At 35.8% G+C, this 27,999-nt stretch overlaps 1 protein-coding gene across 3 annotated transcripts in view; it reads right to left on the reverse strand.

Moving 5' to 3' along the window:
• VPS50 (VPS50 subunit of EARP/GARPII complex) overlaps positions 1-27,999 on the reverse strand; it is an 85,612-nt gene that overhangs the window by 36,908 nt on the left and 20,705 nt on the right. For 2 of the 3 annotated variants that reach the window (XM_042043227.1, XM_042043229.1), the window contains exons 7-18: positions 27,848-27,965; positions 27,716-27,751; positions 25,236-25,318; positions 23,584-23,626; positions 20,730-20,828; positions 17,600-17,740; positions 14,338-14,473; positions 9,609-9,706; positions 8,820-8,914; positions 8,075-8,173; positions 4,735-4,825; positions 3,033-3,209 (exon numbers count right to left, since the gene is read on the reverse strand). In XM_042043227.1, coding sequence (XP_041899161.1) covers positions 3,033-3,209; positions 4,735-4,825; positions 8,075-8,173; positions 8,820-8,914; positions 9,609-9,706; positions 14,338-14,473; positions 17,600-17,740; positions 20,730-20,828; positions 23,584-23,626; positions 25,236-25,318; positions 27,716-27,751; positions 27,848-27,965 — 1,216 coding nt within the window. The remainder of the gene's footprint in view (positions 1-3,032; positions 3,210-4,734; positions 4,826-8,074; positions 8,174-8,819; positions 8,915-9,608; positions 9,707-14,337; positions 14,474-17,599; positions 17,741-20,729; positions 20,829-23,583; positions 23,627-25,235; positions 25,319-27,715; positions 27,752-27,847; positions 27,966-27,999) is intronic. The other variant, XM_042043228.1, reaches the window with a different exon arrangement.

Below are 27,999 nucleotides of genomic sequence, written 5' to 3' on the forward strand. Positions count from 1 at the left end.
CTATGTAAAGAATAACAAAACAGGTGTACCTTCTACTTTTTAAATAGGAGTCCTTTCTGTGTCAGCACTTTGGAACAACAGTCGTGAGAGACTGAAATGTTACAGGTTAATGGCTCGAACAATCCGCAATTTGCAAGAACAGCAGGTGCTCTGCTGAGGCCAGGTTTGCACACCCCAGCTGTGTGGTGACAAAACCCCTGATGTACATAAGACAGAGGGGGTGCACACCCACCACCAGAGCATGACCACAACAAACCAGCCTTTGTTTAGCAACAAGCCGTTTTTTGAGCCAGATAAGGGAAAAGGCCAAGAATAAGCAGATCCTGTGAGATAGGATAATGCTTTTTATCATGCCAATGTCCTTCCCATGAGGAGGTATCACATAAGCCTTAAGGTATTCACCCCTTCTGATAAGGCATAGCTGGCTCAACTAAGCAGGGCCAAATAGCAGTCAGGTCATTTAGAAGGGGCCACAAACCATCGAAGACCCCCAAAGTGCCCCCAGACTCATTTCTGGGGCCTTCCACCGAAGAACTGCATATGATCCAGAGTGTTGTAGCAGACAGTGTAAAACACCCCCCCAGGGGAAGTACCTGGGTGCTCCTCCCTGAATGTGAATGTCTATTAACCCAGTGAACTTTATGTTTGGTGGGTTTCACTCAACCCCAGTAGATCAAGACTGTGACCATCACTTTGACCAATGGACACTGAAATTGCAAAAATCAAGTCTCGGTTGGATCCACAAGTGATGTTATCTTTCCACTATCTACTCTTATCCTTTCCTTCTTTCTTTTCATTGTATGTTTTCTTAAATTATAACTTGATACTTTTATATTGTTATATTACTATAGATAATAACATGCTAAATAAAACTGCTACATACCTCATTTCCACTGAAACCAAATTGTTCTAAAATAAACCTGCCATGTATATGTATGTATAAACACCAATCATTCAGTGGTGTTTCACTCTAATCCATCCCAAGGGATCTATTAACAAGAACCTCAGTTACCCTGCCTCTGGAATAGTAACAGAGAGAGAAGATTAAAAATGTCAAAATGGAAAGTAGGATGGTCATCTGCGGAGTATAGTCACCTCAGTCACAAAATACCTTCATTTCAGTACCGGCCCTGGTAGATGTCCTGTACACCTACTGACAAGTTAATTAACCTGTCCTGTGCCTCCATTCACAGAGATAAATTTCTGTCTGATTTACATTTATGTTTTGTAACTCATGAAGGTTACAAAGAGTGCCAGAAAGACTGCAGGACCACTACCTCTCATAAGCCTGCAGTGTCTGTGCCAGATGGTACCAGAAGTGGGATGCCGTAAGAGACTTCAAGCACTACTACTTCTGAAAAAAGGTTCATCTTTGGAGGAAAGAGGGAAAAGATAATATTCAGCTGAAGTCAGAAGAAGGTATTACAAGGAGCTACTGGAGAGAGTCCAGTGGAGGGCCACAAACATGATTAGGGGGTCTCTCTTATGAGGAGATATGGCAGGAACTGGGCCTGTTTAGTCTGGAGAAGACAGAGAGGGGATCTCATGAATGCATATAAACATCTCAAAGGCAGATGCCAAGAGGATGGTGCCAGGCTCTTTTCAGTGGTGCCCAGCAACAGGATGAGGGGCAATGGCCATAAACTAAAACACAGGAAGTTCTACCTCAACATGAGGAAGTGTCAGAGAACTGGATCAGGCTGCCCAGGGAAGTCATGGAGTCTCCTTCTCAGGGACATTCAAAACCCACCAGGACACATTCCTGCTCCAAGTACCCTGCCTTGGCAAGGAGGCTGGACTAGATGATCTCCAGAGGTCCCTTCCAACACTAACAATTCACTGATTCTGCGATTCTTTTTTACTGATAGAAGACTGCTTGGCAGCAATGTGACACTTCATGCTGGCGAAAGCCAACAAAACAGTTTCTCCAACATATTCATCAGCATTTGCTATTTAGTTTTTTCATCAAATGATTTCATGCTTGTAAAAACAAAAGCTTAGCACAGAGTAAGACAATGTCTTTTAAATTTTTCTTGAAGCTAGGAGAAACAGATTTCTGCAGCATAAAATGTTAGAAATGGAAAAACCGAAGAAGGTCTGTTCTAACTTGTTTGCAGAGTTTTCATACCTCATACAAATGTGCAGATAGAAATAAAAATACCTCAACATATCCACAGTCAAGAAATGAAGACAATTCTAGCCTTCTACAAGTGTAAGTATGTGCTTACAAGTCACTAAACAAAAAATATGGGAACAATGTAGGCTGTCATTCACTAGCAGCAACCTGCAAGGTACCAGAGGAGTTTGAAATCACTAACCAGCAATTATTCTTTTTTGTTCTTGAGATGTTATCCAGTCTCAGTAGCACAAGTTAAGCTCAAGAAAACATTATTCATCAAAGGGATAAACAAGAACAAAAGCTTTAACAAAAACATGCTAAAGTAGTGTTTAACAGAATGGTACAAAGCTTTACATTAAAACACGTTTGATCACTGCTAGATTTTGGCAGACTTCTGAAAAAACCCACACAGTTGTTGTTCAGTTTTATAGAAGAACTCACAATAAAGAGAGTGTCCTGAGCATTTAAATTACAACTAAAAATGATGTAACAAACATCAGAAAATCCATAGCAAATCACGTAGGTGTGAACAAGCACAACAAAAGGAGCAACCCACAATGATTCTTTCCTATGAAGCCAGAAAGCAAGTCCTAAAATGATAAAATTATCTCCACAAAGAAAGCTAACTTAAACCCCTGGAAAAATACTAATTTAGGTGGAACATGTCTTGCTAACCTTCAGGAACACTTGACTTCAGTGGAAAAAAAGTGCTGATTCAGTGCAAAACAAACTGAACTTTAAACAGGATGCCTGGCTTTCTGGCACGTGTAAAAGCAAAGCAGCACAGTACTGCAGGCAACAGATTCTTGTACTAAGACACTTTGCCATCATTGCTACACAAAATAAATCATAATTTACTGAGAGCACCATTTGCTTTTATTTTTTTTTTCTATTTTCCTGAAACACTCCATACCCCATTGGAAGCTAACACGTCTTCTGTCTCGTCATCTTTGCTGTCGGCCTGAATTTCAAAGGGGTTTCCTCCGTTACAGTACTGCTCAAACAATGTTACCGTTGATGAAATTGCTGAGGCAGGTTGCTTACTCGGTGACACGGATGGGGACCGTGACTGCTCCATGAACTTAAATTCCTAGCAACAGAAATAAATTACAATTTTAATCAGGCATTTTCAATATTATTCTGACTCCAGTTCCATAAAAACAGAGGATAACAACAAACCCGTGGACAATTAACTTTTAGCCAAAGTTTGCTGCTTATTTTGCTTTTCAAGCTGGCTCAAGCTAATCTTGAAAGTGGCAACCTTACACTGCTTGTCTTTATAATTTTAGCAGTTTTCTGCTACAACATGCAATACATCTGCATTCTGAAAGTATTCACTGTCTAAAACTAGGTGAAAACTAATTGGGTTCTTTATTTCACAGAAATAAGGAGATAGAAAAAGACTTAAATTCTACCAAAAATGCAGTTTGCTTTACACAAGTTACCTAGTAATTTACTAAAGCTGAAATTTTCTTGTTGAAATTTTATTTTTAAAAAGTTCTCAAAATTTTTTACTTCCCAAATGCACTGCAGAGTTTCTGATCACCGGGTGAGTGCACAAACTTTTGCAAGTATATGGACCAACCAGGATCCATGAGGCATGATTTTTGACTTTTTTTTTCTAAAAAACACAATTTATCTCAGATGACATACCATTTTTATCTGTTAAACTCTAGCTATTGATATTCATAAGGGCAAAATGTATATTTTCAATTTACTAAAGGTTTAAAGATCAAAACACACGCAGCTAAAAGGACTACAATGTTAGATTTCTGTTTGCTTAAACAAATCAGTAACTTCCTGCCATTTCTGGCTGCTCCAGTCCCTTGAGCAGTATGTATGGATTTATGATCCCATTTCTTCATTAAAAATATTATTTCTTTTGCTGCTAGATGCTGCTGAGGGTCCTCCCTTCCTTTCCCTCTGTACTTTTAGTGACCCAGTAGCCTATTGCTTACTTCTACTGTTAACTCCACAGAAGCTGCAGAATGATCTTGCTTAACATTGCTGTGCTAAAAGATTTTTGAACTTTAGTCATAGTTTTAATCACAGGCACCATGTTTTATTTGGCAAAACAAGTTAATTTCATCTACCACATGCTAAAAATCAAAAAAATCACTTCAGGTGATTAGAAGGTGAGTACACTGATTACTTGTTTTCAGTTGGCTTCACCACAGAAGAATTTTTTTCCTTTCCAAATGAGCCCATATGACCTATGTTTTCAGAAACAGATGCCAAATTGGTACAAGCTAGTGAGTGCTCATGCAACTACTTTTAAGCACCCATCTTTTAGCATCTTACTGTCAGATAAATAATTTAGAAAATAAAAACGGACATATTAACAGTACATTGAAACATGAAAAATAAAGGCTAACATTATGCTTACAACTCTAGCATCTTCCATAAAAACCTCTGCCTGCCTGAAACAGAAACACTACTGTTTCAAAACCATTTGACCCTAAGTTTCTAATACCATAGAAGTAAAATCGAGGAGCTTTTAGAAGCCATTAAAAACATTTGTACAGTAGTTCATGGATCTTACTGCTTCTTAGAACACCTGGACTCTTAGTTATTCAAGTATTAATACATTTGTATGTTTTATTCATAGAACGTACATGAAGCTGCAAAATACTAAAGCTTGATTTAACAGGACAAAGTTCCCAGGTCTCATTCTCCAAAAACATTCTTAGTTCTTCAAGACGGGTTCTGAAACACAAATGAATACTCTTAATTGGCAGAAAGAGTAAATCACAAAGTTGTCAATTACTTCACTTCTGCAGTGAAAAACTCCTTCTAAAACTGTACAAAAAGTTACACCTTAAAACAAGTATTTAAGTAATTCTTCCAACCAACAAACCACCCAAAAGCTGTGCATACTAAAACAGTGTATTTTTTATGACACCTCTGAGAAAGATATTCTTTGAGACTATCTCCAAAATTTGTAAACAAATTTTTTTGGTTGAAACCATTACAAATTATAGACACCTACAATTATGCAGAAATACTGGACTTTTTTTCCTCTGTAAACTGTAGAAAGCAATATAATACATACAAACCCTCTACTAGCAGCACAACAGCTTTCAAGAGCTCACATAGGACAGATGCTTTTTTTCAAACACACTGAAGCCAACAGAGAGCAAAGGGAATTGGACAGAACTAATATTCTACAGACGTCTCAGCTTGTCAGAGAAAAAAAAAAGTTAAATGGCTATAAATCTCTAATTTTCTTCATAGCTTAATTTTACTTTGGTATCAATACAGTAATAAGGAAAAGTAACCAAGCCATTACATCTCTGCATTTTTTGTACTCTGTTTTTAATCACTAGAAAAGCCTCCACTCTGTCATAAGCAGAAATATCTTTAATAATGAAAAAATTTTGCCACATAAGTGGAACACACATAGGAAAAGACAGCAATGAGTGCTTTTTGGGATCATATTGCTCTATCTTTTCTTCTTAATATAGGGCATATTGTTTCGTTTAACAAGGAACAGTTGGTAAATTATGCACTGGGTTTCTAATTAGGCAATAAAATATTCTAGCAATACCACAACTTCAATAATGAACTACAACCACCACTAAAATTAAAATTTGCTTGCCACAATGAGATAAGCAATGTGTTGAATTGTGCTGCGTCTATTTAAATTCACCAGCTAAATACAAATAGACTACAAGTGCTATTTTCAGGGCATTGAGAACCCATAGCTTGCAGATCTTCTCACAGTAAAGCCAACAGAAACAGTAGATAGAGATGCTGTGAAAACCAGCATTACAGATTAAAATTCTTTGTGAGGGAGACTAAGGCAAAAGAGTCATAGAAAAGCAAACATTTAAAAGCCACACAACAGGTTTTGTAGCATTTCAAATCTGAAACTGAGGTTCTGACAATATTTGAATAAATGCTCTAAATTTTCACCAGCATATACAACTAGAAAGGGGAATGCATGAAGACCTGATGCATTCATTCCCTGAAAAGCTTTAGTGATCAGACACACCTTTTTACAAGTGTATCAGTACAAAAAGTAAATTGCATTTCAAAAATCACCTTACTGATGCTCTTTGCCAAAAGCCCATTCTGATTTATCAGAACAATCAATTTCCATCCAAAAAAAAAAAAGCCTTCATGTATGCTCTAGTACTATGTTCCCTTCTATGTTTTTTGAAACACATGGCCAATTCCTTTCAATATTTTCTCCATGTTGGCCGTTCTCTATAACACCACACTGGCTCAGGAGGCCACATATGTCAAATTACAAAAACAAAGAACTGATTACTCCTGGACTCTAAGCATTTCAGCTCTGTGTAGCTTTCATGTACTAATGAATCCTTAAAAGCACTACTGCTTTTTTTTTTTCCCCTCCAATTAAATACCCAAGAGGAGTGAAAGCCACATCGGCTTGATCTGAAAAGGCAAGATGCTTAAAGCTTTTTTTTAATACAACCTAGGGGATACAGCTCTGAGACAGGGGTTTTTTATATTTTTCATTCTGAGGATGAAAACATCATTCAATTAATCTTCACAATACCCATGCAGCATAAAACATGTAGAAATTATTAAAAGGTCTCACATAACTTAAGTCATGTCAATAAATATTGCATGTTCTTTTCACAAGAACTACATTATCCTAAAAAACACAAGTTATTTCAAAAAATTATTATTTTTATACATATTCCATCAATGCTCCTTAACCTTTATTTTACTCAAAGATAATTCAGAAAATTAGTCTATGAGTCCTTAAGCTGTCAAGCAAAACCATAACAGTAAAATGATATTTACCTAACCCAATAAGGCATTAAGTGGTAAGTCAGTGTAGGAAAAGATGGTTAGGTAGACCAAAATCAGTTCATGAAATTCAGTTCAGGATTCAGAGAAGTTTCAAGAAATAAAAATAGGTGCTATCTCTTGACAAGACATAATGTGGATCTGACTAAGGCTCAAGTTTTTCAGACAACTCAAACTGAGGTCTTCATCAAATGTCCAGAAATAATTCCTAGCTACAAACTACAAAAGCGGGAAGAAATTCCAAACCACATTCTGATCTTCTGAATTTAGACACTGCTTCATGTTCTCCTGCCCTAATTTTCATACTTTATACATTTTAGGCAGAAAGTCTCAGACTTTTCAAATGGGTCTGGATGTATTAGTTGTGTGACAGCTCCCAAAAAACAGAGGACAACAGATCAAGACTAGGAAAATAAGCATTTTTTAGAGCATGGAGTGCTGTATTTCTTCTCATATCTTCCTAGCTTTTTACATGCAGAAAGAACATAATGCTAGACAACTAGAATTAAAAAGTTATCAATGACACAAACCAAAACATTTGGAAAATCAAGACAACTAAAACAAACAAATAAAAAGACAAGTCTTGAAGCTGTCATAGCCATATACATATCTGAGTCCAGAGAATGCCTGTCCACAACAACACATGACTGGCCTCAGATATGACAAGAGCTGACTGAAATGTAATTTAATCCTGCCAATGAAAAAGCTGTGAAAACACAACTCAAAAGGATTAATACTCAGTTCTAAATACCTTATTTGATGCAAGACAGAACTGCATATTGAAAAAAAATATTTCATAGTCATACATGATGAGTCTCCTTAAGCAATAGCATAGAAAAGGAAGTCACAATTTTGCTACAAGGTATGGACTTCAGAGGCATTCCTCCTCAGGATGCCAGGAGACAAGAGGCAACCTAAAAAACTACTGAAGTTCTACATAAAAAAGCTTTTCACCTTTATCTGGCTTGCCTGCTTCAGAGCTATGGTTTCCCACAAACACGGTGGAAGCAAACGCTTCTCTATCCTCTTCCCTTCTGCAGGCTTCAGAGCCTTATTCTCATCATGAAACATACTCTGTCATCCCACATTATGCAGTGGAATTCCTTTGGAAAGCGTTTACCCAACAATAATAAACGTCATTAGAATCATTCACTGCACATGTAATTGTCTCACCTGTGGTATGTTTTGAAATAATTAACGCTTTGTTTTCTGATAGATTCTTGCAAAACTTCAGACTTACTGCCACAAAATTCTTCTCCAACCTGCATCAGCCTAGAGTAATAAAACAGAGTTTAGAAATATTTATTGATTTCTTAATACTGGTGTTCCAACTGTGAGTGTACAGGTATCTTCATAAACGGAGAGCATCAGTGTTACATTGTAATGTTAAGGTTGCATTCCACAGAAGTCCATGTCTCATTTTCCTTCAAATCCTATCATTGTGTATCATACAGAGAGAGACAAAGAGCCATAGCAAAATAAACGTATTTCTGAGAGCCCACTACACAGGGAAAGCTGTCAGTTCACAGTCTCAATCTGTCATTTTATTACCAAAATAGAAGGCTATAATATTGTACAGGTTGGCAGTACCACAGTATTTTTCTGCTCAACTGAGACTCCTTCTAAAAGCTCTTAGAAAAACAATCATTAGACCTGTGCATCCCAAACCTTAAAGGGAGACAGTACTGAAATCGTATCATGCTTAAGCACTACTTGGGAGCAAAGCAGTTCATGCTACCTCTCCCAAATACATCCTCATAAACTCTCACAATAAAAAAGAATTGCTCTTCAAGCTACCAGCACATTTGAATGAAACTGGCATCAAAATGCAAGTATCAGCCTTAATCAACAGTGCTATCTTATCAGAGCTCAAGTTTGCAGACATGTACTGAAAGGTCTTACGACCACACCAGCATACCTGCTGATAATATCAAGTACAAATATGAAGTCGTCATATTTGAAGTTAGACAGATCTGTTCCCAGAAGATACGTTTTCACTTTCAATTGAACATCCTGCAAAACACAAACAAGTGTTTGTATACTTAATACACTGAAGACAAAAAGTGAAGGTTTGGATATCTGGTTTATTAACACTTTTTGGTTTCTGGCACTTATAAATTCTTTTTTTGAGATTTAGCGTAGAATTCTATTTTCTATAACATGGGTAATTTCTCTAAAATAATTTTATAATCAGTGTCTTTAGCACTCTATAACACAGAGTCAATCCTAGATGCTTTATTGTCAACACAAAAACAGAACTCAGCTTTTTCATCATACATTTTGGGTGACACTGCACATCAAACTGATCCAGCAGTCAAACCAGGAAAACTGTGAAACCAGGCAGGTTCACAAGGCTTCAGGTTCTTCATAGCTATGGTTATACCAGAAATATAAAGCAGTATACAGAGAAAAGCACATGATAAGAAAATAGATTGTGTGGCAGCACAAAGGTTGAAAGAAACAGAATCAGACTGAAAGTCCTGTTACTGTGTTTTGGTATCTTGACTGAGTTTGGAAGCATTGCAACCACTGAGTAATAGAAATTGCATTTCCATGGTCTTGATACATTCAAATCAAAACAAATCACTTTAAAAAAAACCTGGAGAAATTTCTTAAGAACATTAGTATAAATATAACTGTAATTAATACGTGAGAGCTGGAAGGGAGGGAATAAATATTTAGGGGGAAACAAAATTAAAACCCATACCTGCCATATTCGTGAAAGCCCATGTTCCAATTTCTTTTTTACATAGTTGCGGTCAAAACTGTTCTCTTCAGTCCCAATCACATTGTTGCCATCTGAAACTTCAAGTTAAAGGCATTGTAAATATTTCCAAAAGCTTTGAAAGTTCTCCTACACAGAATCAAATTTCCTTAGCTACTACCATATTATCAATTATGCAAACTCCAGAAGAGCTACTTTGCTCTAAACTTTTGAACGGAAATGAATAATGCACATATAAGCATTATATACTAATGCAGACCAGGAGAGTTTCATCACCTGCATACCAAATACCTGTCCCAATACTGTTCCTTAGGTAGCAATGTGCTACAAGGATCACACTGAGAGCTAACTCTGACTGACCTTTGCAGTTCTTCATTACTAGGCTTCACAGCTTTTTCCAGAAAAACTCCTGGTTTAGTTTCACCTTCCTTAGAGAAAAGAGCAATTTTTCATGTCTAATTTTGTTGTCTACTGAAGAAGAGTCCAGAAACATAAAGAATGTACATCTGTCCTCAATTTGTCAGCACTCAGAAATTTTCATCAACAAAGTAAATGCTCTTTCCTTGTCATGCCTTGCCCTGAATCCAGAACTGGCAGTCTAGGTGAATATCATGTAAATATTGTGTGCACCTTACTAAAGAGGCCAGTAAGGAATGGGATGCTGGATACAAGATTTTGATCAACCTTTCAGATGTGTGCAGAACAGACCCTGCAACATTGCCTGGACTACCACATATTTAAGAGAAGGAAAGAAAAAACATTCACTAACGGGAATTGTTAAGACTTGTATCAGACACTGACAATTCAATTAAACCAAAATACACAAGAGCACAGCAGTCTGACCATGTTTTGATTGTATCTTCTTCAGATCATCCAGTGCTCACTGTCAAGTGAGCAGAGTTTCCTTCTGCAACAATCACCAATTATAAACAGCACTTAGCAGTGACTCATTCTCCCAGTCCTAGGCCAGACTCTTTTTAAGTAAAAGAGTATCATTTACATTGTCCTTCTCCCCATCAACCATCTGGTTTCTGATTCGAACCTTTCCAGCGTATGTTTCTCAGAACAAGAACTATTGCCTATTACGTTTATGTAAGTTTAACAGGAACGACAAAAATATGGTATCTTCTACATCTGCACCTCCATTTAAATTATGTGGGGAATATGAATACTGAGAAGGATGCTGGCCTTGCTTGATTTCTTGCAGATGGAGCCATAAGGTGTGTCTGGACATGTTATTAAATTATGAACTTTATCAAACACTGAGAAAGCTTTACCTGCAAGCTAGGGATTACAGTAGTGAACATACAAACACTACCAAGAACAACTGGCAAGCCAGTTGAGTTAAAGTGTCTGCCCACTCAGCTGGAACTCAAGAACACAGAACCAGCATAAAAACCAGCCAGAATGTAAAAGCTCCAGTACTGTCAATTGAATAACTCCTCATCAAAATTAAAAACATAATAAAATACAGTTGGGAATTTGGGTTTATATTAGGGATATTAATTTCTTCCAAGGCTGCAAAGCTGTGTTCAATTTTTTCCTGTGTAAAGATATTGAGACTGCTTTTGCAGGTTAACTGAGAATTTACCCTAGTAAGTCAAAATGAGATGATGAATGTCTTGTTTGCACATAAAACAGCCTTAAACATAATTCCGTACTACATCTACTGTTGCAGGGCATGCAAAAAAGATTTTACTTATGAAAGAAAAATCATAAAACAAATATTACCTACTGCCTACATAAATTATAATTTAGTAACTGTACCTCAATATGCTCATCTTCTGAAAGCAATAATTCTGACAAATGCATTTTCCTGATCTTCCACAGAAGATTAAATGAAACATAAACAGAAAGAATAACCCAAGCAGAAAACCTCTAAGTGGATTTAACCTTTCTCAGACTGTCCAAGGAAACAAAACCAGCAATCCTAGCAACAGCACACTCTTCATACATTTCTGCAACCTCCTCTCTTCTAAACTCCTGCAGACTGAAGCCAATCCTAAACAAGTCAGTGCCTTTGACCAGTTCTCTAGATTAAGACCATAGTACCTGTACTCACAAGCTGCCGTTCATGAAGGAATGGTTGGACAGACACTGCAACATAAATGTTATTGTTCACTAAAAAAATCATGCAATATTCTCTCTCTGTCAGTCTCCCAATGCTCCTGGTTTATGGCCAGTCATGCTAGAATGTCTTGTTTCCAGTCTTTGAATGAACTGCACTGCAGCTAATTTCACACATGCAAACACATTAATTTAGGATAACTTCCTTGAAAATCAAGGACTGGACAAGCATTTACACATTCTGCATTGAGGAATTTGGAACAGGTAGAGAACATATAAATATTCATAACTACACATAAAAATAAGGAACAAAACCACCCAGGAGTTATTATTCTAGATGCCTGATTTAAATACAGTAATTCTTCAGGTTTTTCAGTATTTCTCAAAAATTCAAAAAGGCAGCTTTCACCCATAACAAAAGGTTTTTGTTTAATCCTTGTATGGTAGAGGAAAGCCAAAAAAAGGAATCAATCAAATCTCTGTCCTCTAGCTTCACTCTTTGAATACTAAGCAGGTCTTGCACAGAATTTACACAGTACTATAAATAAAACATTTTGAAAATTAAAATGGTTGAAATTCAATTTACATCCTACATCATTTTCTTCTTGCTTTTCTTTGAATCTTTTACAGATACTAGAGTTGTTACCAACTTTTACCCCCAGGATTACACTTGTGAAATCAGGAGTTTAAATGCCATAGTGATCATTTTACCACTCACTTTCAGGTCTTCTGTTAAATCATTGTCTCATGAATACATGTAAATTGCATCAACATGATAGTAAATTTCATGGTATGTGAAAATCCAACTGAACCAGGCATGCCCTCACACAAACCAGTGACTTCGAAGTTAACTTTGACTCGAGCAGGAAAGACAAAAATGATCTGCATAGGTCCCATTAAAACTCATTTTCTGTTTGACTTTTTACTAAAAACATAAACAGTGCTCTGACTACAACAAACAGTGTAATGGAAAATTTTCTAGTAAGTAGTTTATTTTCAGGGATGAAACCCCAAATTACAACAATCTGCTGTTTACTGTACAAACAACAAAATCACAGAATAAGTAGCAGCTCATTGAATATGACGTAGAAATAATTTCATGTTATGTTGATAATTTTAGTTTAATCTTACTGAAGAGAAAATTAGTGAAAAAGTTCTACATACAAATACTTAATTCTGTCTTTCTAAGGACTTCTTTTGGATAAGTTTCACTATTAAAATACAAAGAGCTATATAAATAATGTCTTTGAAGTCCAACTTCTACAGTTGTGCCTGTGCCCTAAGATCAAGAGTCCCTTGACACATTTAAGGTACTTTCTCAGAGTGCTGACATTAACTGGGACAATACTGGGACAGCCTTGAGTTCCCAAAATTATAAAAGCCAGACAGAGTGGTACAACTATCGCTCCAGTCTATGAGGCTTATTTGAGGAAAAACTTTAGCATAGTCTCCTGAACTGCCTCCCTGCTTCCTTCTGACACACATGCCTTTTTTACAGGAATTTTGCTTTGGCTTTACCACATATCACAGCCATTAAATCAACAAGTATGAAATGAGAATTCCATGTACAGGTTTAATAATTACCGCAGAATGAGCAATGAGTTTTAGAAAAAAAACCAACCAGTAGATATTTACAGTCCCTCTGAAATTATACTGTGCTTGTAAAATTCCCTTCTGTGCGCTTTATCATTGCCGAGGTATTTGAAAAAGTGATTCAGTAGACCTACATTTCAGTTGTACATTATGGCTAAGCCACATCTCCTCCAGAAAATTAAAAACTGAGTGACAGAAGATTAGTAATAGACATACCAAAACACTCTGGCATGCATTTAAAAGCACCGCATTTAAAATTATGCATGTGACTGTATATATCACTTTATTAGGGATATATAGATATATACTCTATATATATATATATATATTAGGCTGAATAGTTTCTGTAAAAGGCTTTAGAGTGCCAATTATTTTCTTTCCTCAGGGCAGCGCAAGTAACAACACTAAGTGGAACTAGTTTTATAAGTACATATGTGGCTGAATAAGGAGTCTACTGTGATAATTTTTCCATGAAATAAGTACTTTATGGTACCTGCTTGGTTTTACATCAGCAAAAACCACAGCAAAATGGAAACGAGAGAAGAAAATGTAACTTTTTTAAAATGTAAATGTAAATATTATTGACAATGGGCAATTCAATCAAAACTTTAGAATCTTTCTTCACATAGTGCATCTCAAAAGCAAATATTTCAACTCTGAATTTTACGTCTGATATAGTTATAAAAACTTTCATCTCAAGTAATGGCCTCAAATCAAAAAACAGCTTCAGCAAAAACACATTTTAAAATTTTTTTATTAGCTGCTTTTAAGATTCCACACAATAGGGGAAGGACGTTTAGCTTAAGCACTGTTTAAAATAAAATACTTTATATCTGGTAGACTGGCACATACAAATATTCATTAAAAAATTAACCTTATACTGAAGAGCAAAAAAAATCCAGTGAGTGTTTCAGTCTTTACTGCACACTATAAGCACAAATGCTGAAGGCACTGAGCCAAGACCTCAAAGATACCAACACACAAACTAATAACTTGAGCACAAGAAAAGTTATTTCCAAATATCCAAGTTTTGCTTCCAGAAGTTTCTTACCAGAAGACACAACTGCTGCCTCATCTTGGTCATGGTTCTCATGCCACTGCATCGTTCGGTAGTAACTGAGCATGACTTCCCAGAGGGCTTTGCAGAGATCAGCAAGGCATGGGATGTAGCTGTCTGATGTAATATGCTACAGAAAAACAAAACAGCATTGTGAAACTTCAAAATTGTGTTCATTTTTTGCTGCAGTGACACAAACCATACAAAACTCTCCAAATTCATACAGCTGAGCTGACATACATCAATTTCATTTTTAAACGTATTTTAAGAGGTGACAGATTCCTGATTTTGGTCAACTGATCAAATGCTGTTCAAAAGTACAAAGCGCTTTTGTTAGTGGTTTTTTTTTTCCTTTTCTCAATTGGCCTGTATGTTAACTACCTCCTACATTTATTCTGCAGTGACACAGAGAGAGAAGTAAAGCCATGAAGTCTAATGGTCAGCACATCTCGCTATCAGAAGGATGCAGCCACCCCAGTGAGTCAGTTCAATGATACAGACTTTTGTATTTCAGTGCTACAGAGAAGCCCTCCTGGCAAATACCCCACTGGGTTGAACGAGCTCTAAAGAAGTAGTCTAAAAACAAACAAACTTGCTGATTCAGCAATTTTCACTACTACCTTATCAGGAAATGTTACTCTTGCTGTATTTCAGGGCTTTTAGTATGTAAAATCGAAAGTTTGTGCAGATCACTATACTTGAAGACATACTGACTTTCAGGTGGACAGGAAGAAAGGATTACTTACTAAATACCAAGATAATTCAATACAGACTAAGGAAACAACTGAATTTCTTTAAGCTTATACTAGAATAAAGAAAATCAAATCTTGAGACTGAAGCAGCCAAGCTTTGCCCTGCTCCAGCAATATTCAAAAAGAGAAAAGATGTAAAAGCATGGCATATTGCTAAGAAAAGAAACACTCAACAATGAAACAGCAACTCTGAATGTATAAGCACTAACTTTGATAAATGCTTAAGAATTTCTGAAAATATTATTCTTTTTTAAAAGACTCACATTATTACAATATCCAGTATTCAACTTCCAAAAAGATGCAAACAAAACAAAGAAAAAAGCCACTTTAGTCCCCCACTAACCATATACACAATGGAAATAAGCTAGATGAGTTCATTTTGACAGATTTTGAGAAACACACAGCAGACTATCTGCCTCAAAAGGAATACTCAATTTTATATTATTTCCCTTATTTAATTAGAGTAAGTACTCCATAACCCTTTATATGTTAAGGGCATCCTGGCTTAACAGCATAGATAGCCTGAAGAGGGCTCTCACTAGAACTAAACAAAGGGAAAGAAGGCTCATATTTCAGTCTTAAACAATTTATTCCCCAACAACCGAATGCATGAGATGAAAACCTGCTGTTTTTTCTACAGGAAGTTAGAAATTGAATTGCTATGATAGTTCATCTTATTCAGCATCCTGATTTCGCAAATGCATTGCAATAGGTAACAACCAACACCGAACAGCATGGTTTGTAAGACACCAAAATTTCCCATCTGCAGCCTGTCCCTAAATATCTAATGGTTACCAAGATAGTAAAGAAAAATTTAAAAAGCAAATTTCAATGCAATTACAGCAACATTCATAGTACATTAAAGTCCCAAAGTCTGAGTACCTTCCTATTATACAGAATGCCAGCTATTGAAGGGTCACATAACTTAAGCATCATCTCATTAAGGTTTTGCATAAGTAAAAACAAATAAAAATAATGAGGTAATAATTTTGTAACCATGCAGTTAAAACCACACTCTTTCTGTGTAATACAAAATGTGATATTTCCAAGCACCTGAAAGATTCCTCCACACGCTCAAATATAAGGATAAACAGTAATACACAAACTGTATTTTAGAAGTGGTCAGAAGCAGCTCAGTAGTAGTTTGTAAGTGTAAATAAATGGGCTTAGTATCATTAGCATTATCAAGGAATTATCTGAAGGGCATACAGAATTATAAACCAAAAAAAGAAGAGAAACTTAAAAGAAAAGTTCATTAGAAACTAAGAAATGAAAATAAAACCACTCTGAAGGCTCATAGCAAAAAATGGAAGACTGCAATCCAAACAACAAAGATCAGGGTTTGCTGGCTTTCTGCAGCTAGAATGCATCTCAGTGAAGTGGAAATACCACCTATCCAGAATCTTACTCATTATGTTCATGAACACTTAAGTCAATTATTTCCAATAAATCTATTTTGCATATCACACTTTCATTTATATGAAGGCTCTTAGATTATGTAAGCTTTTTAAGTCAAAGCAGCACCTCTTTAAAATGAAATGTTTTTCAATGCAGATGTGTTGTTTACTAGTGGAAGCTACATGATCCCAGGAGATAAGAGAAGTGAAAGAACAGAAAATAGATCAGAATATGAATTTCAATGTCCTTGTGACTGTATTTTAATTTAATAAATTGGAACTGATGGGATGGGTCCTTAAGTTGATGAAGTATGATGAGGGCTTAATCTGTGACTGAAATAAACATCCTAAAGAACATTTACGATACCAAATTGTAAATCAATGTTAGAACCACCTAAAATATCTCACATTCTTCTTCCCCATAACTGAAGTTTTAGAAAATTTCTCAAAGTGTAACAGTAAAATCACATGTGAAAATATTAAAGAGTGAACTAAAAATGCTACCCAAACTACAGTAATTCATTCTAACAACATTACAAACTATGCAAGAAGCTGCACTTAAAATTTATACTAGAAGAAAATACATGGATATTTCCAGTCCGTGATCTGCCTATCATCAGGCTTTTGAATCTCAATATTACAGCTGCCCCTTACCCCGATATCAAAAGAGTGAAATTAAATGTGAGGATGAAAAGTGAATGATACAAAGTCAGGAAAAATGGGAAGACTCCAGTTAAATTAGCATCTTTACAAAAATTCTTACTGAAATGCAGTATCAGAGAAATTGTGAATACTACCTAAATGCACTGGAATAAAGTTCAAAGATAATAGTTATTCCAATAACTAGCATATCATACTGAAGAGACACATTTTGAAATGTTGCTCTTTGTTTGTTAGATGGAGTGCAAGTAACTCCAAGGTCCTAAGATTTAGTGCAATCAAAATCAACATTAAGTTGTGAGTAACAAATACCTCAAGTGGCCATAAGTTGTATTAAGAAACAAGAGTAGCTGCAGGGTTAACAACTGAGTGTACTGACATAAGGTACACTTACAACAGTGAAAAAAATCAGATTAAAAACCATACATATATGCAAGAATTACATACTGTACAGAGGTCTTTGTACTGTAACTTCTGAAACTTGGTGTCTGTGTTTCCTGCACACAGCTCCACATATCCAAGGACTACTTGAAACACGGTGTTGTGAATGGCTTGAGTGAAGTGCATATGTAACTGGTCCATTGCTGTCTGAAAGAAATGGAGTAACATAAAATCAAATAGTAAAATTCAATTTGTCATATACCATCACCTTTTAGCCACCATCTTTTAACATAAGTCTGTTTCAGTACTGAACACTTGTAAGCATGTCCTCCAATCTCTGTCTCAAAAATACCTAACATAGATCTTGGCGATATTACAATATGGTCACATAAAAGAGTTCAGGTATTACAAGTAAAACCAGTTTCCTCTGCCATCTTCCCTCTATAATTTATCTTTTTTTTGTACATTGTCACTAATAAATATTAATTTTACAGCTATATAATATAGCTAATTATAGAATTTATTCACTCATTTATTTACCCTCCCAAATACTGATAATGTGTCAAAAAAAAATTAGTTGAGATTCATGCTCTTTCTCCCAGTGGAAACACTTCCAACTAAATAAAAAGTATTTCCTTTGCAATCATTAAAATTAAAAGCATGATTACAAAGTCTTCATCCACTTGCCAGACCGAAGAACCCAAAGTAGAATTAAGTATCACAGAAAGGCATGCACATCTTATAAATAAATTTCCTATAAAACTCCTCTTTTTGATAGAAAAAAAAGACATTTGTTTTTAAAAAAAAGACTACTTTTTCCAGCAAAAAGTTACATATACGTACTAAGGACTAATGACTACATAACATATTAGTTTTGCCATAATCATGTCTGAGTTTCAGGTCAGGGTGTTTCCCAAGTGTCCCTGTTGTTAATAAACTGTAACATTATTCCATTTCAGAAACTGAATTTTCTCACTGTTTCAGGACATACATATAATCAGCACATGGTATACAGGAACTGATAAAAATAGTCTTTCATATGCAAGAATAAAGTTATCAGATCCTGCAGATTTGAAAATGTTCAGTTTCACTACTTCATATTTGACATTTTTACCTACTGACAAGAGCTGAGAACTCAATTACTCCATAAGAAATGAAGAAGAATTCTGCTTAAACTCTATTGAAAACAGCCCATCTTCTACAGCTAGTCCTGACTTGAATTAGCCAAAGAAAACAGAATGACAAATGAAATAATGAAAAGTACTGAAGATACCGAAGGATCTTGACATTTTGTTTACTGCAAAGAGGTCAGTATGGGAGATATTTCAATAACAATGCAACTAAATTATTTTCAGGACAAGTTCAAAATACTTACTTTAATAAAAAGAATGTCAAAAACAAGTCACTCTAAATGGAACAAAGCAGGCAAAACCATGCAGTAACAAGTAACACTTCAGTTTTGTCAGAAACTTCACTCCTTTCCAACAAAAAATCTGCCTTTCTCAACATGCCATGCACTTGACTTGGAGCAGTGAATGAATTGTATCCATTTTTGCTCAGTTAATAAGAAATTGCATACAATGCACAAAAAGAAGAAAAAGTCTAATTAATCTTCTTCTCTGATTTTAAGTTGCATTCCAATAGTTCTGCACATTAACAAAGTATGGGAAGATAAATCCATTTCTATCCTATTGCAGAGCTACACTGTCAAGCCAGGAAAAAAAGAACCCAACTTTGCTAGAAAGGTTCTAATTAGAAAGAAGCAAAACAAACAAACAAAAATTTAAAACAAACCAAAGAAAGGCAATCTTATATCAGATATGCTTCTGACATTTGGAAATACCATTAAAAAAAACAAGCATAATAAAACATTAATGGGGTTCTTGTCCTGTGCTCATCAGGGGACACGTTCTTTGACTTGATCTTTAGCAACTAAATCTTTCTGGGAGAATCTCTTGCCTAAGTAAATCATCACTGTTACACTGGCACCACCACGTGCAGCCTCACTGTGCTATGAACACTGATCACTGACAAAACATGCCTCCAAGACTTTCAAGTCTCCTTACCCTTTCTCTTTACTTCACAGGACCTTGATATTATCTCCCATACTTCAGACCTGCTGCAGAAGGAAACTGGTTGACTGCCTTCTCAGAAAAACAAGCCAGTATGAAGCCTCAAGGCAGTGCACCAAACAGAAGAGAACTCCATCCTATGGGAGAACTTGGGTCTTCTCTTATTTACACAGAAAATGCTCTAAGCGCACACAGATGTAACTTTCAGGACACGTTCACAGTATGTGTCTGACATGCCATGGGATGTATTTTACTGCAAAAAAACTACCTCCTCACATGTACCATTCCCACCATGTTAAGAGTGCAATATAAAATGGAAATACTCAAGGCAGAGGTTGTGCACAACCCAGAAACACAGACCTAGCTATAAAAAAATAGCATTCACATGACCAAATAGAACGAATAGTGCCAAGAGTAGTACAAACAGAGCTGAAATATGCAACAGTTACAGTTATAACCCGTCCAAAAAGCTACATGCTGCAGTAACACACAGCTTACCTTTAGCAAGTACTGCTAAATTATCTGAGCATTATAAAAACCTCTGTATACTCAGCAAGATCCATCAGCATTCGTGCGCTGGTTTTGGCTGGGATAGAGTTAATTTTCTTTACAGTAGCTATTATGGGGCATGGGGCTGTGTTTTTGATTTGTGCTGGCAACAGTGTTGATAACTTAGGGAAGTTTTAGCCATTGCTGAGCAGTGCTTACACAGGGTCAAGGCCTTTTGTGCTTCTCACCCCAACCCTCCACGTTGGGCTGGGGGCGCACCAGGAGTTGGGAGGAGACACGGCCAGGAAAGCTGACCAAAGGGATATTCCATTACATGTGGTGTCATCCTTAGCAGTAAAAGCTGGGGCAAGAAGACAGAACAGGGGGATGTTTGGAGTGATGAAGTTTGTCTTCATAAGTCACTGTTAACACATGATGGAGTCCTGCTGTCCTGGGGATGGCTGAACACCATCTGACTTTGCCTTCCCACCAAGGGGGAGGAAGCATCCTGCTGTGGGGGGCTAAGCTGCCACCTGGGATTAAACCACAACAATTAGGAAAATAAGTTTCCATCACAGTATTCAAAGCTTCATGCTGAATATTCTCTGTAACTTCCTCAGAAGATAAGTACTAACCTGTGTTTTTCCAAGCAGCCTGTAAGCCTGCTGAACCTTTGTATAATGATTGATATCAAAATTCTTGCATATTTTGGAAAGTGCTACATCCAATTGTTCCTATAAAAATGAAAGAAAAAAAGGGTTAAACACTAAATAAAAACAGGCCAAGTAATACATTACTTAAACAACAGCAAGTGAGGATGACATTTATTTAAACAGTCTGATAATTATAGTTGTAAAGTAACCAAGACTGTATGGGACTTGACTGTTTTGAGGTGCTTAAATGTTACTTCTTGCAGTTCTAAGTACTTCAGTGTCAGCCAGAAAGTTCCAGCACTCCCAAGAACAAGCAAGAAAAAGAACATTATTTCACTGAAGTCTAATTTGAAGTGATGTTTACTTTTAGAAGGCCTAGCACCTCAATAAAGAAGTTGGTCTACTTCCACCCCTTAAAAAACCCAGATCTGGGGGTTTCAGCTCAAGCAATTCAGTTATAGACCTCTTAACCCTCTGACTGCATCTCTTAGATGGAACTAACACTATTTGAATTAAAAATTCATTGGCAAGACAGCCATTTATACAACAATCAGTACCTGAGAGAGTCAAAAAAGAAAGTAGACACACAATTACTGGTTTTGCCAGCAGAGCTGTGTCTGAGCATACTGAACAGCTCTGCAATAAACGAAGTTCAGCTATTATGTAAACTAAGTGAAAAAAACTTCCATAGGGTCATGTATTTAATGACTAATAAAGCTTTCAAGAATTTGACTATGTAGCTTAAAAACATAATTCTCACTTAGACGCTGTAATATATTCAGATACACAGCCTAACTCTAGCTATTTTCAACCAACAATGTAAAAAATAAAAGCAGGATGAATCAATAACATACAATAACATACACAGCTAGCAAGTATTTTCTTTCCTTGCTAGATACTAAAGCCATTTCAATTATTATTTAATGATCTTGCAGTACAGTCTTGCTCTTAAAAATAGAAACCACAGTAGATGGGTGTTTAGTCCCCCATGTACTTTTACTTACTCCATTGGAAAATTTTCATGAATTACATCATTAGTCACAAAATATTTTTGGTTTTAATCCTAGAGATTTGGTGGGGGTTGGTTGTTTTACTTTCTTCCCTAAGCCAAATGGTAAAAGGACAAGCAACCTAAAGATTCAGAACTTCTCTAAAACATTACTCAGCAATTTGAATTTCAGCCACATACTGATTTAAAAAAAAAAAAAATTCCTTCTCCTGTTTCTTGCAGAACAGCTGTACAAAGAGAAAAACTGGGATATCAAACTGCCCATGAACAGAGCTCTTAAACACAGAGAACATTAATCTTTTCAGTTACATTTTTCAATAGCTCCTTCCACTAGCCATCTTGTATTTTATTTGTAACATAGTATAAAAGTAAGTTCTATATTAAAACCTAAATTAAAATAAGACAGAACAAGGAAAAAGGAATGGACTTAAGTAAAGACACTCAACTATTTAAAAGACTCATTATTGAAATCTTAACTAGCAGAATATTATTCTATATTAATATCAGCAATACTCCATGGACCCAAGGATGACTTATGTTTTTCTCCCATATGCACAGGCATAATTCCATTAGAAAATAAGATACTTTCACAAAAGAAAATAAGATATTTTTATAAATTCACAAGTAATAAAAATCTTGAATGTGATTATTTATCTAGCTGTGAATTGCCCTCACCAACCAATATGGCACATGTTATCATATTTTGGTAAGACCAGAATTTGCTCTTCAAAGCTGTTACTAGAAGGAAGTAAAGATGCATGTCTCCTTTCAAGCAATATCAGTATTTGCCCACAAGGAGAAAATGAGCGTGCTCACTCTCACAAGGCCTGTGTGAGAGTGAGAAGAAAACAGTCAGTCCATCAACTCTTTTGAACCAGACATGCTCTGAATAAAGCACTATCAGAGAAAGACTAAAGGAACAAAAAAAGCTTTGCATAAAAGCTGAAATACAAAGACATAACTGAAGGAAATATACAAAGTTCTAATTTTACAGGGAATTGAATAACAAGGTACAATAAAACATGTCTGACTTTTAGCGAGCATATGACAACAGGTGTAGACAGATGCTGAAGTAGCTAATTCAGGTTCCTGCTAAACATTACATGTGTGTGCATTACGTGCATCACAAACATTATACATACCTACATTGCTAGACTTCTTACAAAAAGCTTGCCAAGTTCCAGCTCAAAATTGCTTAGTAGTGGAGTTTAAATTTGAATTCCTCTTTTTGCACCAATTTCCAGCAAGACACTTAACATTTTATATTCATTCGCTTTTGTGATACTATCTACCAACTTAAACTGACCTTAGTTGCACCCTTCACAGCTATTCAAGTCTTATTTCCTACAGCTTAGCACAGACCCTATTCAGCACTTTCCAGTCTGCTGAGCTCTAAAATTTCCTGTGAAATTGTGATCTCTCGTATATCTCATCCAAACCTACTGGCTTGCTGTTAATTTATTTTCATAACTACTTAGAGAAGTAGTCTAAAGAATTCACAGAAGTTCAGTACTTCAAATGTTATGTGACTTTTTAAATTTGACTGCTCTACCATTTATAGTGGGCACAACTAGTGAACTGGGTCATAACAGGATAATATATTAAAGAGCATTTAGGTTGATTACAGCACTAAATTCTACATGAACAGCAATGGCTACAGCATGCAAAGAGAGTATTTGAAAGAAATGTACACATTCTGTAATTGCTAACTAACAAAATTGCTTTTCTAATTGTATTAGAAAGCTCTATTACTTAGAGATTAAATACTAACACATACTTAGAGGTTAAATATTAACATATACTAAACATCAGTATATTAATTCTTACCTCTATTTGTTCCAAGGTGTCCTGCAGTTTTGAATTTAATTCACTATTGATGAAAGAAAAAAAATGTTTAGAATAAATTATATATATACTGATTATATAAACATTTCAGACCATTTCTTATTTCCAAAAACCCTGCTACTGAGCCACAACATAGTAATTTATCATAAACCATTAAGATGCTGTTGCTGTGTCAGACTAGCACCATCACACCACTGCTATGTGGAAAAGCACATTATTCTAGGTTTATAATGCAACAGTGTTAAGAGGGCCTAGACAAGACCCCATCCTGCTAGGATTTAACCAAGTATTCAAAGACATTCCCAACCCCGAAGAAACTTCCTTTAAATGCTTTGGTGTGGCACTGTGGTCTACAGCAGAACATACCCAGAAGGGTCAGGACTGTCAAGTCTTTGCAAACTACAGTAATTTTTATTTGTTGCTCAGGACCCCCTTACAGAAATGCTATAGGGAAAAGAGAACTTAAGCTTTCTCAGAAAAAAATTAAAGGTTGGTATAAAAGATTAACAAAAATATCTACCAGAAGAGAAACTATTTAGGACAAAGAAAGGCACCACTGCACCTTTGCAACAATCAGCTTTAAAAATTTCAGAACAGCAGCAATTTAAAAAAAAGACAAAAAATACGACTAGTATGCTTTTGTTTGGAAGGGTCAAAGCAACAAAGAAATAGGCAGGATATTCTCTTCAAGCACAGAAAGCACAGTTTGCATTAAATAATCACCATATCTAATTTTAAACAACTTCCTTCTGTACTCCTCTCCATGCTTCTCTTCTCCTAAGAGGCCTACCTACGTTAATTATCAAAAGACAGATTGTAGCTTCTCTACTTAGCTCTCTATGCTTAAATGATAGGCCCATCACCCTCCTTTTTTGTTTCTATTAGATAAATTGGGTACAACACCCTCCAAAGAAAAGTTCAAATAGAAAAAAAAACTGCATCCAAAAGAGCTGCCAATAAATACCAAAGAGAGTACCCAATATTTCCTTACTGTTTCTCCACGTGCAATGAGCCTTCAAACAGAAGGACCTCCATAATAATCTGATATTACTACATCTCGTGCTGGAGTTTATGAGCATTTCCTCCAATTTCCTTTTTTTTTTAAGGCAATGGAAACATCAAGTCTTTCTAAGTTAGAAGCTGCAGATATTTAGATTAGTTTTGGTTCTGAAAGCAATTTCTTCATGTCAGCATGAAACTCTGCACTTGCTAATTTCACTGCCAAGAATCAGGGCAAGTTATCTTGCAGAAGCCATCTTGCTATAGGCAAATTAATTCGAGAATAAAAACTTCGCATTAAAAACTCAGCTCAGGTATCTCTAGGCTGGAGGCTGTAGCACAGTTATAATTCACTTTAAATTGAAACTTTACCTGCCAACATATTACAACAATTATATAGTCCAAACATTGATTATATACTGTTATGATTGTGAAGCCTGGTTAGTCATGGTAGAGGGAGGTGGGAAACCACTGAGAATACTCATGCTTTTATAACTGCCTCAATTTTACTTTTCTAAGCTGAAAATTACTTTTCAATTAAACTTTCTTTAGAGAATGAGAATTAATGACCACTGTTTTATACTATTTACAAATAAAATAATACAGAAGCTGAAACCTGCACAATGTCACCCTACCTTATACAACTGTAGTGTTTGAAAGTGCTGGCAGCTTTCTGGCATTCCAAGCACAGCTGAATAGCTCCTGGATAATCCTCTTCCTTAGGATAAAATACAATTGAAAGTTCACGTGAAGCAACAGTGCAATACCCATTTTTGCATGCATGCTTATGTATAAATATTAAGAATAAAATATTTTGCCTTTTCTGTCTATACAGTAAAGTTAAAGAGTGAGCATCTACTGCAGCATTTAATGTGCAAGTAGTTCAGAATTAGAAGCAGATGCTAGCAACATCAAAAAACACTATGTATTACATTACCTTATGCAAACAACTTGCTGTATAGTTTCCTTATGCATACATAAAAAGTACATCACTAAGTTTTTATTACAGAACAACTAACATCTTCTCAGTTATCTATCTATTCATGAACATGGAAAGAGGTTAGTTCAGGCACTGGCAGGCTGTTCCCATAGTTTATAAAACCTAAAAGGAAACAAGGAAGACACTCCCAACAGTACACCCAAATAAACACTATCTAAATTGACACATTCTATAGCTCATTAGAAATTAACTTAAATACAACTGACTCACAGAAGGCCTCAGGAAACAAAGAACACACTATGGACGCATTGTCCTAATATGTAAGAAGAATATCCAACAGGTAGACAGCTCAATCAGGAAGTATACGATGATGCCAGGACAAAACAAAAACATACAAAAATGTAAAACCCAAGGATCTTACCAACAAAACACGGGCATTGCCTCAGATATATGTGTTATTTTTTATTCTATTAGGCATGAGACCAGAAAGGGAAGAAGGAAAACCCTCTTTAATAGCTAAGAGCTTCCATTTTTTGTCGTAATTACATCTGTTATATTACGTGCTTTAGAGAGCTCAAATGCAGTGCTGTTACTGGAATTTCAGTCATTGACTGAATAGTAAAAATTCAAGGGTAATTTATATTCAGCTATTATCATAGAAGAGTTTCTGAAATGAAATTTGTTTTAGCAGCAATGTTCTAATGCAGATCAAATTTAGCAAAAAAAAAAAAAAACATTAAAAAAACCCAAATACATTATCCATTAGACGAAAACAGAACAGTACACTGGTCTAAAATGAGGGTTGTGTTTACAGCTCTTTACATCTTCCTCCACTGGAAACCTGGTACTTGCTCCATTAAGTCTAACAGAACTCAAATCAGAAAGCCTGCTTGCATAAAATATGTTACTAATATATTCCAGATGCAGCTCAGCCCTGTAAGATACTGTAGCTTCATTCTTGTTCTTTTTTTAATTGAGAACCCTTTCAAAATGTTCTTCTGTGAGTGGCTGCTAACAGCTCTCCTGCATATTCCAACCTATATTAACTCCTCTGAGTACAGAAAACAATACAGCTCTAAAACTGCACTCAGCCAAAAGCTGAGTTCCAGCCCTTAAAAAGCACTGACCAATTACAATAAACAGACATTAGGGTCTGTGTGTAGATGTAACACCCACACCTCCTCAGGACAACTCCTGCCAGTAGATAGTGAAGAGTTGATTTCCTGTGTAGCAAAATACAGCACAGAAATTAAAAGCTCATCATTGTACAGGGATTACTGAGCAGAAAGCAGCACTTATGCCACCTGAAAATGGGTGTAGTTTCGCTTGGTAAAGAATAAGAAAGTTTGCTGACACAAGGTGACTTACTCAATGGAATTAAATTCACAAAATCTTTTAAGCTAAAACTATTAAGATTCAATTTCCAAATTTAATAACTGAGGATTGTCATCATGACATTTCATCCAGTATTAGCTGTAAATACTTGGCAAACTAGCAAGTTGAAATTGTTACACTACATGTACTATAGCTGTCAATAAAATCCTGAGGCTGTCTTTCAGACAATTAATCACCTTAAGACAAGATCTTATTTTGCTCTGTGCAGTATCTACTGCATGTTTAGGCAGTATACATAACAGTATCAGAATTTTCAGTGTCATGGCCTGCATGCTGCAATGTTTTCTACAATTGAATTAAAAAGCCAATCCAATGAATAAGGAGAGAAGGCTACTACATTTACAAATAAAATACTAATCAGGGAGCCCATCTATAAATTTGTACAGGAATATACCAATAGATATTCTTTATCCAGACCCAGCATATCAACAAACAGCTAAATCTCATCTTTTTTTTTTTCCCTAAATATCAAGCTAAAGAAAAGAGGTATAAGTTGAGAGCAGGGACAAGTGAAGACTCCACAGCATTTTTACTGAAGTAATTCAAGATTCAGTGCCCAGATCGAAAGGCAGGAATGAGTTTTTGATAAAAAATACTCTCCCCCAGCAGCGGGGCTCTCTAATTCGATATGAAGCTTTTCTCAATTTAAAAGAATAAAAATATAATTTCATCCCATGCAGACACCCTGTCTGCAAGAGGAAAGGAACGGACAAAATTAAGATGACTGACAAATGTAAACTTAGAATAGGTTCAAATTATACCAGTCTGGTAGGGACTTACCTCCAACATCTCACTCAAACGCACATCAGTTCTTTGCTAAAATAAACAAAAAAAAGCCAAAAAAAAATTCAGTCATTACTACACAGAAATGAAGAAAAATATTTGTCACTGAACAAAAACAACTGTACATACCAGTGTTTTTATTGTTCTCAGAGACTTTAGCAGTCCAATAAGCAGCTGTCGTTTCCTCTGATTTGCAAGTAGCCCCAAACTAGTTTGTGTGAAGCCTTCCTTTGCTATATTCAGGTGTCTGCGAAAGTTAAAAATTAACATAATCTTCAACA

The sequence above is a fragment of the Corvus kubaryi genome, unplaced genomic scaffold (assembly GCF_017639235.1).
Source record: "Corvus kubaryi isolate FWS band 111438036 unplaced genomic scaffold, C.kubaryi_AGA036_p1.0 37398, whole genome shotgun sequence".
In the NCBI taxonomy this organism is placed as follows: domain Eukaryota; kingdom Metazoa; phylum Chordata; class Aves; order Passeriformes; family Corvidae; genus Corvus; species Corvus kubaryi.